Consider the following 15,698-nt stretch of genomic DNA (forward strand, 5'->3'; position numbering starts at 1 on the left):
ATCCTTGGTTATGTCATAAAGGAGATAATAAAAATATCACCTAGTGTGCTAAGAATGAATTTGTGTATTTTATAACCTTGTATCTAAGAATGATAAAAAATACAAAATCATAAAAATGACCAACAGTCCCCTCTTCTTACTAATATAATTGATGAAGCTTCTTACTTATTAAGTTTAGCTCCATGACAATGTTTTTACCTTCAAGAAAATAATTACGATCACCAATGATAAACAACCGCCTGGAAAATTCAATAAAGAATAACATCTTGCTAAATCCAATAGCAATCAAATCCTCTAACACAAAGGAAATTCCTATAAGTCCTTTGAGCACCCTGTTACTTTACACACCACAGTCTTATATGGTTTGTAATCATTCTTTTTTTAAAAAATTTTTATTGTAGTTGATTTACAGTATTGTTAATTTCTGCTGTACAGCAAAGTGATTCTATGTATATATACTCTTTTTTATATTTTTTCATTATAGCTTATTACAGGATATTGATACAGTTCACTGTGCTATATAGTAGGAACTTGTTTACCCGTAATCATTCTTAATAGAACTCATTTCACCCCAGTATTTGATTAGAGGTGTGATCTTATGGGTCACTGATAAGATGGCACTGAAAATACCGATGATTTAACTTTCACAGATCAGAATGAATAAGAATTTAGTTTCATGACAAAAACTGTAACTAAATAAGAAAATGGCCTGAGGATAAAGTATTTGACCTTCTATTCACAAGATAAAACTGACTCATACTGTATAATGATTAAATGAAGAAAATGACAAGGTTTTTCTGTATATTCACAAATAAAATGGGTACTTTAATATGTGCTGTGAGGAAATGAAAAACATCATTTGCTAGCTAATGAAAGCTTCAAAAACAGTTGGTAAAATATTTGAAACTACAACAAAAACTACTGTTTCACCAAAAACTTGGTTTTAATCATATAAAATACAATACAATAAAAAACATATTGAAAAATTACACTCAGCTACAAGTAACAGGAAATACCCACAACCCTCCTGAGAGAAGGAAGGTGCCTATTCTCACATGGAAACAATGGGTCAAGGATGCTACTGCACAATGCAGCAGAGAAACAAAGATATAATCCAGAGAAGAGTGGAATCAGAGAATATTCCCAACCATAAAACACTGAAATACATTCATAGTAGACACAAGAAGCCTTATAGAAAAATTTCAAACTCTGATGGATCTTTGATGTGGAAGCTATGAAGACATCAGGGGAAGCTATACATCTATAAAAATGGAAAACAAACATTTGTTGGTGGTGTTGATAATACTCGACTACAAGGACACAGAATCTGGAAAATAAGCTGGAAGATGGTGTCCTTGAAGCTCCTATGTATCTGCCTCTCTCCCAGTGTGGGGGCTCCAATATCTGAAGAATGTCTTTGCATCTGCTTTAAAATCACACGAAGATGAGCTATTGGTGAATGCTAACATGGAACCACAAAGGGGATGGATTCTGGAGAGTCTAGGTCCTACTATTATTCACAGGCAAGATATCTCTGACGCCAGATTTTTGTATTATCACAACTTTCACAGTCTACTCAACAAATACCAGTCAGAAGGAAACACAAAAAGCAAATAGGAAAAATCATTATTTACATAACAGTATAGTCTTTGACATCCCAGCCATACACAAAATTTATTTCAAGTGTTTAATAGAATGGAAAATGGAAAAAGGCTCCTACATGCACTACCACCCAAAGGTTTCTTTCTCAGTAAAAAGGATACAATATATATGAAGGAGTAAATACCCAGGAACTGCCACACAAAGCTACTAGGAAAATCCCTACAAATACCAAACTACCACTTTTTAATGGCCCATTAACAGAGAATGAATAGAAAATTATACAAATTGAAGCCTCATTGCATACTAGAAATACATTAAATTCACCCATGGATCCAACAGGCTTCAAGTATCAAAAGAAAAAAAATCACTATCTGACTAAAGGAGGAAAAAGGACCTTTGAACCTTATGTACTATTGTTGAAAGACAACTTACAGAATTAACTCACTTTAATATTCATTTCTTAAATTAGCAGAAATCCATCACTGAAGGACATACTTGAAGAAGAATCTTTAGTAACCATAACATATTTATAAACTTTTAATGCAATTCTTTCAGGACTTCCAGCAGTTAACACTCCAGGCTTCCACTGAAGGGGGCACAAGTTCCATCCCTTGTTGGGGAACTAAGATTCCCTGCATGCTGCCTGGCCCAGCTGAAAAATAATAATAATAAATAAAAATAAAACAACTCTTTCATATTGAAGGTTTTCTGGAACATTAGGCATGGATTAATTTTCATCAAGTTATTTCATGTTACTGACATTTATACTTCTTCTCCATGGGAGTTTTTACATGTAATGACATCAGCCAATTGAAGTGTTTCCCACGCTGTGCACAATCAAGATTTTATCTAGCAAATCCTTTTATACTTTTATAAACTACTAAGATCAGAAAAACCATTCCCACATTCTTCACATTTCATATGGTTTCCATCCAGTCTGTAGTCTCATATGTCTCTGAATGATTGAGACACAAATGGAGGATTTTCCACATTCCTGCCATTGATAGGGTTTCTATCAAGTGTGAATTCTTTCATGCACTTGAATACAAGTGAAAGCAAAGGTTTTCCCTTCATTTATCATTCATAGGGTTTTCCTCAAGTATGAGTCCTTCGATGTATTTTCAATACTGTTCGATACCTAAAACTTTTACCACACTGTTCACATTGGTATGGTTTCTCTCCAGTGTGAATCCTTTCATGTATTTTAAGAGAACTGGGATTAATGAACACTCTCTCACATTCTTTACATTTATAAGGTCCGTCTCCAGTGTGTGTTATCATGTGATACTGGAAAGTTTTGTGCCATGTGAAGGATTTTCCACATTCCTTACACTCATAGGGCTTTTCTCCAGTGTGGATTCTTTCATGATTTCGAAGAGAACTGGAAGTACACAATACTTTAGAACATGTTTTACATACATATGGTGTCTCTCCTGTGTGATGTCTTTTGTGTGCCTGGAAGGAACTGAAATAATTGAAGGTTTTACCACACTGCTTACATTCATAAGGTTTCTCTCCTCTGTGAATTCTTTCATGCATTCGAATAGTTTTAGGACTTTTAAAGGTTTTTCCACATTGTTCACATTCATAGGGTTTCTCTCCATTGTGACTCCTTTCATGTGTTCGAAGAGAACTGGGATAAAAGAATGCTTTCTCACATTTCTGACATTTATATGGTAAATCTCCAGTGTGTGCTATCATGTGTTTTCGAAAAGTTGTTTCCCATGTGAAGGCTTTCCCACATTGTTCACATACGTATTTCTCCCCTGTGTGAGTTCTTTTGTGTATTCGAAAGGGGTTTTGATACGAAAAGACTTTTCCACATTGTTCACATTGATAGGGTTTGTCTCCAGTGTGACTCCTTTCATGTGTTCGAAGAGAACTGGGATAAAGGAATGCTTTCTCACATTTCTGACATTTATATGGTAAATCTCCAGTGTGTGTTACCATGTGTTTTCGAAAAGTTGTCTGCCACATGAAGGCTTTCCCACATTCCTTACATTCATAGGGTTTCTCCCCTGTGTGAGTTCTTTTGTGTAGTCGAAAAGATTTTTGATATCGGAAGACTTTTCCGCATTGTTCACATTCATAGGGTTTCTCTCCAGTGTGACTCCTTTCATGTGTTCTAAGAGAACTAGGAGAAATGAATGCTTTCCCACATTCTTTACATTTATATAGCTTCTCACGGTACCTTTGATGCTCTCTTGGTTTGTCTTCAATGTGACATTTAATGTGACTATTAAGAGATGAATGATGCATGAAGACTTTTGCACAGGCACCGAATTCCCATGGTTTTAAACCAGGAGTTTCCTTCTTCAGATTGAGAGCTGGAATAAGGGTGAAGTTTTCTCCACAGTAACTACTGTCTTTACTTTCAGAGATTCTCTTTATCATAGGACTTCTGTAAATAAGAAGAACATTATTAATTATTTCTTTATTAATTACGTTATTTATTGTATTTACTATGATTTATAGGAATAGTGAGGTTTTCTATCTTGTGGAAATTGTTAGAAAATACTGAATAGTCTACAATGAAACTTCAAACTTTCTATAAAAAACTAATAGCCAAATAGAGTAAATGAATACTGACTGCACATGAACTCTACAGCAAACACTGAATATTTATATCACATTTAAGAAAATATTTTGGGGAGACCTTTTCTTAGAATAACTAAATTTGAAGATGAGGCTATTCGTTTTTTTTACTTCCTTTAAAATTTTCATAATAGACCATGACTCTCACCTGAGATAATGCTTTGCATTGTGAGTATGGCTCACCTTAATTTTCTCCCCTGGTTTTCGTACCACTCTTCAATGTCATGATCTTCCCATTTTGTTCCTAAAATGCAGACCCAGAAAAATGATCCCAAAGTATTAGAAATTATAGAAAATTATTGGATTTTAGGTCCATCATGATCTCTGACTACACCTAGTTTCTTTCTTTTTCTTTTTTTTTTATTTCTTTGTTGTTGTTTTTTTGGCCACACCATGTGGCTTGGGGGATCTTAGTTCCCCCACAAGGGACTGCACCCAGCCCATAGCAGTGAAAGTGCCAAGTCCTAACCACTGGAGTGCCAGGGAATTCCTTTTTTCCCCCTAGCTTTTTTACCAATGTTTTCCCTTTCCACATTGCACATCTTTGAACAATATTGACAGGTAAGAAACACTTGTTCTCTAATTGACAAAGGGAGGGAATTTCTTCATTCTTACCTACTGAGACCACATTCCTGAAGTTCTCCTGCATCACATCTCTGTAGAGTTTCTTCTGTGAGGAATCCAGTAAAACCCATTCCTCCAGGGTGAAGTTCACAGCTACATCCTCAAAGGCCAATGAGTCCTAAAACACCCAAAATATGTACACAGTAAGATGCATCAGACTGACAGAATGAGACACCCACACTCCATTTATAGGAAGGTTACGTACGATTCTGTTGTTTACGAAGAGTTATTCTATGACTTGGTCATGAGAAACTTCCTCTCCACACTTCCTCAATAATTTAATGTCATGAAGAAATGAAAATTATTTACATATTTTTTTCTGTGGTCACCGTATCACTTATATCACAATAATGGCAGATCCTAGAGAATGTAGGGAAATGACAGAAATGCTTTACAAATGAAACAAATATTTTAAGAACATTGATTTCTTGTGAAAAAAATTCTTTCATCTTCTTCCTTATGATCCACCATTTACAGGACTCCATGAGACAGAGGATCAAGATTGCATGAGGTTTCAATGAATAGACGCACAGTGAAGAACTGGAAGCTTTTTTCCAGTTCTATCATCTAACATCAGAGGCAAGATGACCCCTAGAACTCAAAGTTTTAACAAAATGCAGCAGGCAATACTGCCCCAAAGTCCTCCAGGCCTTTAGGAGAAATCACATGCAGTTGCCTGAATATAAATATTCTTCTGCGGAAGCACTGCCTTTATCCTGTGTAATAATTAACACAGACTCTATTTTTGCTGTCTCTCTACATATAACTTAAGGCAGGTAGAAAGTTACTTCAAACTCAGAGCTTAGACATGGGAAAGAAGCAATAATATTTTAGACCACAAAATCCCCACAGTCATGTGCCTCAGGGCTGCTTCCAGCCAAATTTCAGAACACACACTGCAATTACATGCCAGAAAAACTCTTTCTTATCACACCTTAACAGTATACTCTGGGCCTTACTGCCCTTAAGGAACAGGTGAATAGCTACTTTTTACAAGGGAGTTCATCAAAGTCATAACACTTTCATGGTGAATTTTCCCACGATTATAAAATATGTAAGGGTTTCATCATTGGCTTCCTCCAAAACAACATAAAGTCTCCATCCTGCAATTTCAGGAACAAGAGTTTTCCAAGCAACCACTATGGCTACTGCCAGGCAAAAATCTAGTCTGGGATTTATGAAATTAGAAATTGTGATTCTCCATCTCACAAGAAGAGGATGAAAAAACTTGAAATAAACAAGTCTTCCCAGAGATACAAGAACACTGACTTCAAAGGTCACACTGCTGTTCAAAAATTGGGAAAGAGAAAAGAAAGATGTTTTTAAAATATTCCCCAAATATTCTGTTAAGGCCTGTACCCAAAAAACTGTTTCACTGGAGTCTAAAACAAAGACAAAAAAGATCTAAAAAGACAGAACACAATATCCATGAACCCTGGCATGACCTTCTTTAACAGAAGATTTAAGATGCATATAATGAAAACAAGTGAAGGAAAAGAGAGACAAATAAGTAATGACCACTGAGATGTTCCTAATATAAATGATAGACAACACCCGTAGATCTATGAGGCTCAGTGAACAGTAAAAATGAAAACACCTAAAATGGAGACCAAAGTGTATTATATTCAAAGCAGAGATAAAAAAAAGGCAAAGAGAATATATTGTAAGAAGCCAGAGGTATACTTAGGTATAGAAAAACAAAGACTATCATCAAATTGGACTTCTTTTCAGGGAAAACAACAACAACAACAACAACAAAACAAACAAGGAAGAACCAAGCGGACTGAGGCATTTAAAGTTTTGAAATTAAAAAAAAAAAAAAAAACCACTTTCCTCAATTTAAAAATTAAGAAAAAATAAGGCCATTTTGAGACAAAAAAATGAGGGAATTTGTCATTAGTACACCAACTTTGAAATACACATTAAAAATTCATCATTCATCAGAGGGACTTCTCTGGTGGCACAGAGATTAAGAATCCACCTCCCAATGCAGAGGACATGGGTCCGATCCCTGGTCTGGGAAGACCCCACATGCCTCAGAGCAACTAAGCCCGTATGCCACAACTACTGAGCCTGTGCTCTAGAGCCCGAGAGCCACAACTACTGATCCCACGTGTCACAACTACTGAAGCCCACGCACCTAGAGCCCATGCTCTGCAGCAAGAGATGCCATGGCAATGAGAAACCCACACATCAGAATGAAGAGTAGCCCCCTCTCGCCACAACTACAGAAAGCCCATGTGCAGCAATGGAGACCCAAGGCAGCCAATAAATAAATAAATAAATAAAGTAATAAAACTTAAATAAACAAATAAAAAATAAAATCTCATCAGGAAGAATGTAAATTATACGGGGGATTAAAAGAATAAAGGTAAATATCTTTTTTTTATAACAGATGACACTGTCTAAAATAGTATTAGCAACAATGACATTGGAAATGATAACCTTGTGCATAAGTGAAATCAGAGCCATGTGAATACAGACAGAGGAGGGGAAATGAGAATAATGTGGTATGAGGTACCTGCACAACCACTGAAGAGATACTGTGTTAAGTTGCAAAAGATGTGGATTAGTTTTAAGTGTATACTGAAAACTCATGAGCAACAACTAAAAAAGTTCTTTACAAAGGTATAGGCTAAGAAAGGAAAAAAGGAAGAATCAGGTAAAATCCTCAATTAAATCCAAAGAAGGTAGAAAAAAGAAAAAAATGAAAGAATAAGGGCAACAAATAGAAACAGTAAAAAGCGTAGTAGATAATCCAATTGTATCAAATACAATCTCAATCATCAATGGTCTCAATACAAATGAAAGACAATTTCAGTAATATCAGATTATATACTTATTTGTTTATTTTTATTCATGTATAGTTGATTTATAAAGTTGTGTTAGGTTCTGGTGTACAGCAAAGTGATATATACACACATATATATATTCTTTTTCATATTCTTTTCCATTATGGTTTTTTACAGGATATTGATTATACAGTTTCCTGTGCTATACAATAGGACCTTGTTGTTTATCTATTTTGTATATAGTAGTCTGTATCTGCTAATTCCAAACTCCTAGTTTATCTCTCCCCCACCCTCTTTCCCCTTTGGTAACCATAACTTTCATTTCTGTCTGTGAGTCTGTTTCTATTTTGAAAATAAGTTTACTTATGACATATTTTAGATACCACATATCACTGATATCATATGGTATTTGTCTTTCTCCATCTTACTTCACTTAGTACAATAATCTGTAGGTCTTTGTTGCTGCAAATGGCATTATTTCACTTTTCATGGCCAAGCAGTATTGAATATATATACCACATCTTTATCCATTCATCTGCTAACAGACATGCAGGTTGTTTCCATGTCTTGGCTGCTGAACATAGTGCTGCTATGAACATGGGGCTGCCTGTATCATTTCAGATAAGTTTTCTCTGGATATATACACAGGAGTGTGATTGCTGGATCATACGGCAACTCTTGTTTTTTGAGGAAACTCCATATTGTTTTCCAAAGTGGATGCACCAATTTACATTCCCTCCAACAGTATAAGAGGATTCCCTTTTCTCCACACCCTCTCCAGCAATTGTTATTTGCAGATTTTTAATGATGGCCACTCTGACCAGTATGAGGTGGGTACCTCACTGCAGTTTTGATTTCCATTTCTCTAATAATTAGAGATGTTGAACATCTTTTCATGTGTCTACTGGCCATATGTATGTCTTCTTTGGAGATATGTCTATTTAGGTCTTCTGCCCATTTTTTGATTGGGTCGTGTGTTTTTGTTTTTGGATTCTGTGAGCTGTTTCTACGATTTAGAAATTAAGCCCCTGTTGGTTGCATCACTGACAAATATTTTCTCCTAGTACATAGGTTGTCTTTTCATTTTGTTTATGGTTTCCTTTGTTGTGCAAAACATTGTAAGTAGACTAGGTCCCATTTGTTTATTTTTGCTTTTATTTCTATTGCCTTGGAAGACTGACCTAAGTAAATATTGGTATGACTTATATCAGAGAATGTTTCACTTATGTTCTCTTCTAGGAGTTTTATGGTGTCAAGTCTTATATTTTATTCATTAAGTCATTTTGAATATATTTTTGTGTATACTGTGAGGGTGAGTTCTAAGTTCACTGATTTACATGAGGCTGTCCAACTTTCCCAACACCACTTGCTGAAGAGACTGTTTTTTCCCCCATTGTATATTCTTTCCTCCTTTGCCAGAGATTAATTGACCATTGTTGTGTGAATCTATTTCTGGGCTCTCTATTCTGCTCCCATTGATTCATATGTCTGTTTTTGTGCCAATACCATGCTGTTTTGATAACTGTAGTGTTGTATTATTGTCTGAAATCTTGGAGGGCTATGCCTCCAGCTTTTTTCTTTTTCCTCAGGATTGCTCTGGCAATTCTGGGTCTTTTATAGTTTCATATAAATTTCAGGATCTTCTATTCTAGTTCTGTGAAAAATGTCATGAGTAATTTGATAGAGATCACATTAAATCTGTGGAGAGCTTTGGGTAGTATGGCCATTTTAACAAAATTTACTCTTCCAATCCAAGAGTATGGGATAGCTTTCCCATTATGATTCATTTCAATTACCTTTATCAATGTTTTATAGTTCTCAACATATGTATTTCACCTCTTTGGCCAGGTTTATTCCTAAGTGTTTTATTTTTTCAATGCAATTTTAAAAGGAATTTTTTTTTTTTTACTTTCCCTTTCTGATATCATAATATTCAATTTTTAAAATTACAATGTTGTCTAAAAAACTTATTTTAAATATGAAGGCACAGATAGATGAGAAGGAAAGGGATGGAGAAAAATACACCATGCCTAAACTAATCAAAAAAGCTGGTATTGGTATATGAATTTCAGACAAGGCAAATTTCACACCAAGGAAAACACAGAGGTAAAAAGGGGACTTTACATAATGACAAAAAGGTCCATTCTCCAAGAAGGCATAACAATCCTTCATGTGTACATACATAGCAACACAGCAGCAAAATACATAAGGCAGGACATGAAGAAGGCAAGGAGGATACATGAATCCATCATTATAGTCACACATCAACACCCCCTTATCATAAGCGATATATTACAGCAGGCAGAAAATCAGGAAGAACAGACTTGACTCGAACAGCACTATGAAGTAACTCAATTTAATTGTAATCTAAGGAATAATTCATGCAACAAGAGCAGAATACACATTCTTCTTAAATTCATATGGAATGGGGGGGGATGAATTGGGAGACTGGTATTACCATATATACATTACTAATAAGAAAAACATATCAAATTGTACACTTTAAATATATGCAGTTTATTGTATGTCAATTATATCTCAATAAAAGTTCTTAAAGAAAAAAAATTCATATGGAACACTCAACAAAACACTTTCTGGGACACAAAACATACCTTAACAAATCTGAAAGAAAAATAATTATACAAACTATGCTCTAAAAACTCAAAGGCATTCATCTAGCAATCAACAGAGGCATGAGAGTTAGAAAATCCCCTAATACACAGAGATTCCACAACACATTTCTAAATAATACATGGGAGCAAAGAAGTCTCAAGAGAAATGAACATTTACTTTGAGCTAAATTGTGGGATGCAGCAAAAGCAGTGCGTACAGAGGAAATTATGCCATCATCAAATATACTAGGAAAAAACAAAGATCTGTAAACAAGAATGCAAGCATATACCTTAGGAAACAATAAAGACAAGAGAATAAAATTGCAAAGTAAGCAGAATAAATTATAAAAATCGGAAAGGAAATTAAAGTAATTGTGGGTAACTGAAGGAGAAAAACTTCTTAAGCTAGTTCTCTGATAAGATTAATAACACTGATAAACATTTAGTCAATATGCCTACAAGGGAAGGCAGAAATTACTAATATCAGAAAGGACAGGGGGAAATAAAAATTTTAAAGGATTTGCTAAAACCCAGCATCCAATTATAATCACAAACAAGTAACAGAGGGAACGTCTATTACTGGAGAAAGAACATATTCATGAATCCTGTAGGTAAATTCAAATATTTGTTCTCTAGGACATAATTCGTCTCTGTGAAACATATGAAAGATTTCCCAATAACAGGTAACTCTTGGAGTTAAGAAGATGTATCCCAACATTGAAAGATAATCAATTGTTTTCCTATAGACCCACACTGAAATGGGACAAAGAAGGAAAGGCAAACAAAAAGATCTTTAAAAAAAAAATAGTGCTAGAAATAATGGGTATTCACAAACAAACATATACACAAACAAAATGAATGTAGACACAGAACTTACACATTTCACCAGAAAAACCTCAAAACATATCACAGATCTAAATGTAAAATGCAAAAGTGGGACTTCCCCGGTGGTCCAGTGGTTAAGGCGCCATGCTCCCTAAGCAGGGGACCCAGGTTTAATCCCTGCTTAGGGAACTAGATTCTGCTGCCACAACTAAGAGCCCACATGCCACATGAAAATCTCACAGGCAGCAATGAAGACCCCTCATACCACAACTAAGACCCATGCAGCCAAATAATAAAAATAAATAAACAAGTAAATAAATAACATGAAAATATTTTTAAAAATGCAAAAGTAATAAACTCCTGGAAAATATCATGGGAGGAAATCTAGGTCACCTTGGGTTTGGTGATGAATTTTCAAATATAACAAACACAAGAACTGTAAAAGATAAAAAGTATAATTTCACTTCGTTAAAATAAAAAAACACCTCTTCTGAGAAAGACAGTGTTAGAAGAATGAAAAGCCAAGTCACAGAATAAGAGAAAATATTTGCAAACCCCTTATGTGATAAATGACTGGTATTCAAAATATCCAAAGAACTATTAAAACTCAACAGTAAGAAGAAAATAATCCAGTTAAAAATGCCCAAAAGATATGAACAAACAGCTCCCCTCAAAAGATATACAGAAGGGAAATAGGAAATTTGAAGACATGCTCAACATGAAATGTCAAAGGGAAATGGCAAATAAAACATGCTATCACTACACACTTATTTAATGACTAAAACGCAACATAGCCAGAACACCAAATAGATGCGAAGATAATCCACATTCACTGCTGGGGGGAATGGAATTTGGAACTCTTACAAAGGAAGAAAGGAACTTCCTTTTAAAACGAAATATACTCTTACTAAGGTATATTGAGACCCAGCAATTACTCCTTGTTATTTGCCCAAATAAGTTCAACTCTTATAATCACACAAAACCCACACACAAATACCTGTAAGGGCTTTATTCATAACTGGCAGGAGTTAACAGGTAAGCAAGATATCTTGCAAAAGTCAAATAATCAGTGGTATATCCATATGATGAAATATTGTCCATTGATAAAAAGAAATGAAGTATCAACCTATGAAAACATATAAAGGGAAGCTCAAAAGTATATTGCTACCTGAAAGAAGCAAATCTGACAAAGCTATATACTGTATGTTTCAAGTATATGAGGTCCTTCCAGTACTTTCCCTCGCAGGCTCAAAAGGGGCCTTAGCCTGAAGACACTAACCTCCGGCACTGCTCCCCACAACAGGTGCTCACCACCACCACTGATATTTTAAATACACAAACCCTGTTTGAGCAATGCAGCAAAAATCACTCAAATCCAGTGTTAATGTGGAAATGAGAGACGAAAATTCTCAGCCACTTTTACTAGTTCAACCAGAAAACCCCAAACATCTATTCCTTTCGGAAAACACATCAGTTATTATTTCCAAGGCAAGTTTTATTTACTACATATATTAATCATACTTGAATACTATTGTCTTCAAGTTTAAATCCTGGAATGTTAATTGAAATCAACCAAAAGTAAACAAGAGTCCAAAAGAACCCACCATACTCAGGAAATGAAAAAAAAAAAAAAAGCGAAACAAAAAATTCTTCACAACTCGAATGTAATACTGGAATTTTTTCCCCCTGAAAGTCAACTCTCTTATCATTTCGAAAATATTTTATACGGTCTTTCAAGCTCTATTAATCAAATACATTTTACACTTGAAAAAAGAAACAAGTATTGAGTAAATCCTTTGAAGGGACTAACCTGGGGACGGGCAGGGTAAGTCTTCCAGAAGTTTCAAAACAAAAAAACAAAAACAAAAAAACCCTCCACGAAAGGATTTCCTATAGGGTACCTGTTCCCAGTAAAAAAATCGGGAGGAGAAAGGATTTCATATAACCTACTTCCAGTGGTTATTGTCGGCTACGGCTCACATACCGACCCCCGACCCCCGACCCCCGCCTCCCGCCAAAACGCCATCCTCGACTCTGAGCAAATAGGATAAAGAATTAAAACACTGGGTTTGTTTGAAATGCACCGCGGAGACGAATAGTTGATTCGATCGGGGAGGCGAAAGTGACTTTGGGACTGAGGGGACTGATCTGGAAATTTAATGATTTATTGCCAGCACTACAAAGAGCTACTCTGGGGGGCTAAGGTTTTCAATTTCAGATTCCGCTTCTCAAATATTCGGAAAACACAGAGGAAAACGGGTGCCTCCGGGCAGAAAGGAGGGGCTGGGACCCCTCAGACCACAGCTACTCCCACCTCCGAACCCTGGAGAACGAGTCCCGATCGTCACCTGAGGACCGTGCCAGTGCTCACCGCACAGGCTGGGGGAGAAGAGGGGCTGCGGGCGCAGAGCCACGGGGAGAAGCTCCCTGGGCGAAGTTCCTGCGCGAAATGACGAGGCAGGACGCCCAGGGTTCCGGCTGCCGGGCCAGCCCTCCGGCTGCCAACCCGAGGGGACTGAGGTCCGAGCGGAACCCAGACGCCGCGAAGCCGCAGACTCCGGCGGTGAGCGCGCGCTGGCTGGATCAAAAGATGGCCGGTTTCGGCCGTTTCCGACCAGTCCCTCCGCGGCGTTCGCAGCCCGGGTCAGCACACTCACCATTTCGAGGTTTCCTGGGTCCCAGTCCCTCATAACGACTCCAACGACCAGGGCAGGTCACGGGGCCACAGAAGCCACGGGAATTACCAGGCCGGTGAACCACATTCCACACGAGACCTTCTGCGCGGTGGGAGAAAGGAAGTCCACGCCTAGCGGCGCGTTGCCCCGCCCACCTGCCTCCGCGGCCTCCTGGTTGGACAGATTCCAATGCCCCGCCCCTCGTGCCTGAGTGACAACCTGTGGGAGGTGGGCTGGGACCTGTCCCTGCCTGGCACTTTTGCCTTTGTAAGAGAACTTTTTCCTGGCGTGGGGTTGCCTCTGCTGTCTTCCGCAGCTCCTCCTGCACTGGAATTCCTGATTCAGCTTGAAGAAGAAGCCAGTACAGATAAGAGGATGGCGCAGGCCAGACCGGCCTGGAACAGGAAGGTTTTACGTCCTCCAGGGCTGAAAGGCGTGGTGTAAGGCCGTGTGGCCGCTCATGGAACTGTGCTTCTTGTTAAGAAACGCAGACACTTAGATGTGAACTCACCGTCTGTGATAAAGGGGCTGGCTCCGTTTTCATCTTTGGTCCTTGACAGCCCTGAGCCTTCCACCCCTCCCTGCCCGTTCCCCACTCATTAGGTACTGAAGCTAAAGAATCCCAGAGCACTTGGCTCTGGTAGGAGATCTAAATCACTCAGCCTTAGCTGGGTGCCAGGACAAATCCCAGTCAAACCACAGGCTATGAAGTGTCTTTATTGACTTCTCAGGTGTACATTCTACAGTGGAAAAATTTTTATTTTAGATCAGTGCTCCCTCTGTGCCTAGAAAGCGTTGAAATATCAACAGCTGTAATATGTATAAGGCAATTCTGTGCATATTTCCACTGATAGAGGAAACACAATAAGTTGTACTTAAAACTGGAAAATCTTCCTGCCCACCCCATCTTTTTTGAAATATAACTGACTAATAAAATTGCATTTAAGGGGACTTTCCTGGTGGTGCAATGGTGAAGAATCTGCAGGGGACAAGGCTAGTTGGAGAAGATCCCACATGCCTCCAAGCAACTTAAGCCCGTGTGCTGCAACTGCTGAGCCTGTGCTCTAGAGCCCAAGAGCCAGAACTATTTAGCCCTCGAGCCACAACTTCTGAAGCCTGCGGGCTTAGAGCAGGCCCACACTCACTGCTACTGCATAAAGCCCACGTGCCGCAACGAAGACCCAGCACAGCCAAGAAATAAATTTATTTATTGTAAAAAATTGCATTTAAGGATTGAGACATGATGATCTGATACACTTATGTTGTATTGTATAACTGAAATTTCCTAAGCTAGGAAACAAAAATAAAGGTAACTAACTGAAGAGATGGATATATTAAGTAACCTGGAAAATCTTATATTCCCCGGAGACTGCATTGCAAAACTCTTTGCCACTACAAAACATTTCATGCATTGATTTATTTGAATACCTTTACTGAGATGCAGTACACTTATTGTATAATAGAAGGCACCCACTAAATATACACTTCGGGATTTCGCTGGTGGTCCAGTAATTGGGACTCTGAACTGTGGTGTGCTCCAAGGACCAAGAACAAGATAGACTCAAAAGGCCAATATTGCCAGAACAAAGAGCTACAGGACTCCTATCACTCTGTACTATGCAACAATTGCAATGTCCCAAACTTTCTCAAGCAGCATGCCATGTCCCTTGCCCATCCCACATAAGGAAAGACATTTGCCCCATTTTTCTCCTGCTCAGCACACTAAAAGTATATGTTCTCTGCCCAGTCAGCAGATAGCTGCAGGTTCCCTGGCTATAAACACAGGCAAGCAACCCATGCTCAGAGTTAGCTTTCCCTGGCTACCAGGAAGCTGGCCTGCTATTCTAAACAGCAACCTTCTCTCTAATAAACTCTACCTTCCCTGCGTCCTGCCTTGTGTCTGGAAATTCTTTTCCAACCTGTGCTCAGCTCACAACATGAACTTCCACTGCAGGGGGTACAGGTTCCATCCC

At 37.8% G+C, this 15,698-nt stretch overlaps 1 protein-coding gene across 3 annotated transcripts; it reads right to left on the minus strand.

Annotated features, from left to right (window-relative positions):
- Positions 1-855: 855 nt before the first annotated feature.
- On the minus strand, positions 856-13,864 carry LOC130837107 (zinc finger protein 791-like). 3 transcript variants are annotated; one of them, XM_057709900.1, is made up of 6 exons: positions 13,708-13,864; positions 4,813-4,939; positions 4,381-4,441; positions 3,794-4,003; positions 3,102-3,235; positions 856-2,254 (listed from the first exon to the last, which is right to left on the minus strand). In XM_057709900.1, exons 1-6 carry the CDS (start codon positions 13,738-13,740, stop codon positions 2,154-2,156), a joined length of 666 nt encoding a protein of 221 aa, XP_057565883.1. In that variant the 5' UTR covers positions 13,741-13,864; the 3' UTR covers positions 856-2,153. The 3 variants fall into 3 exon arrangements, with proteins under 3 accessions (XP_057565883.1, XP_057565882.1, XP_057565881.1); XM_057709899.1 differs by adding an exon at positions 5,027-5,086 and having other exon boundaries at positions 856-3,235; positions 13,708-13,822; XM_057709898.1 differs by having other exon boundaries at positions 856-3,235.
- Between the last annotated feature and the right edge of the window lie 1,834 nt (positions 13,865-15,698).

Source organism: Hippopotamus amphibius, chromosome 15 (assembly GCF_030028045.1).
Source record: "Hippopotamus amphibius kiboko isolate mHipAmp2 chromosome 15, mHipAmp2.hap2, whole genome shotgun sequence".
NCBI lineage: Eukaryota > Metazoa > Chordata > Mammalia > Artiodactyla > Hippopotamidae > Hippopotamus > Hippopotamus amphibius.

What these genes read in the sequence shown, in the direction of transcription:
- LOC130837107 (XM_057709898.1), bottom strand. Translation starts at nt 13,740, where the DNA reads ATGAGGGACTGGGACCCAGGAAACCTCGAAATG. An exon ending in ACCCAGGAAACCTCGAAATG is followed by an intron (nt 4,940 to 13,707) that starts GTGAGTGTGCTG and finishes TGGGTGTTTTAG; the next exon opens with GACTCATTGGCCTTTGAGGA. An exon ending in CAGGAATGTGGTCTCAGTAG is followed by an intron (nt 4,442 to 4,812) that starts GTAAGAATGAAG and finishes TCTGCATTTTAG; the next exon opens with GAACAAAATGGGAAGATCAT.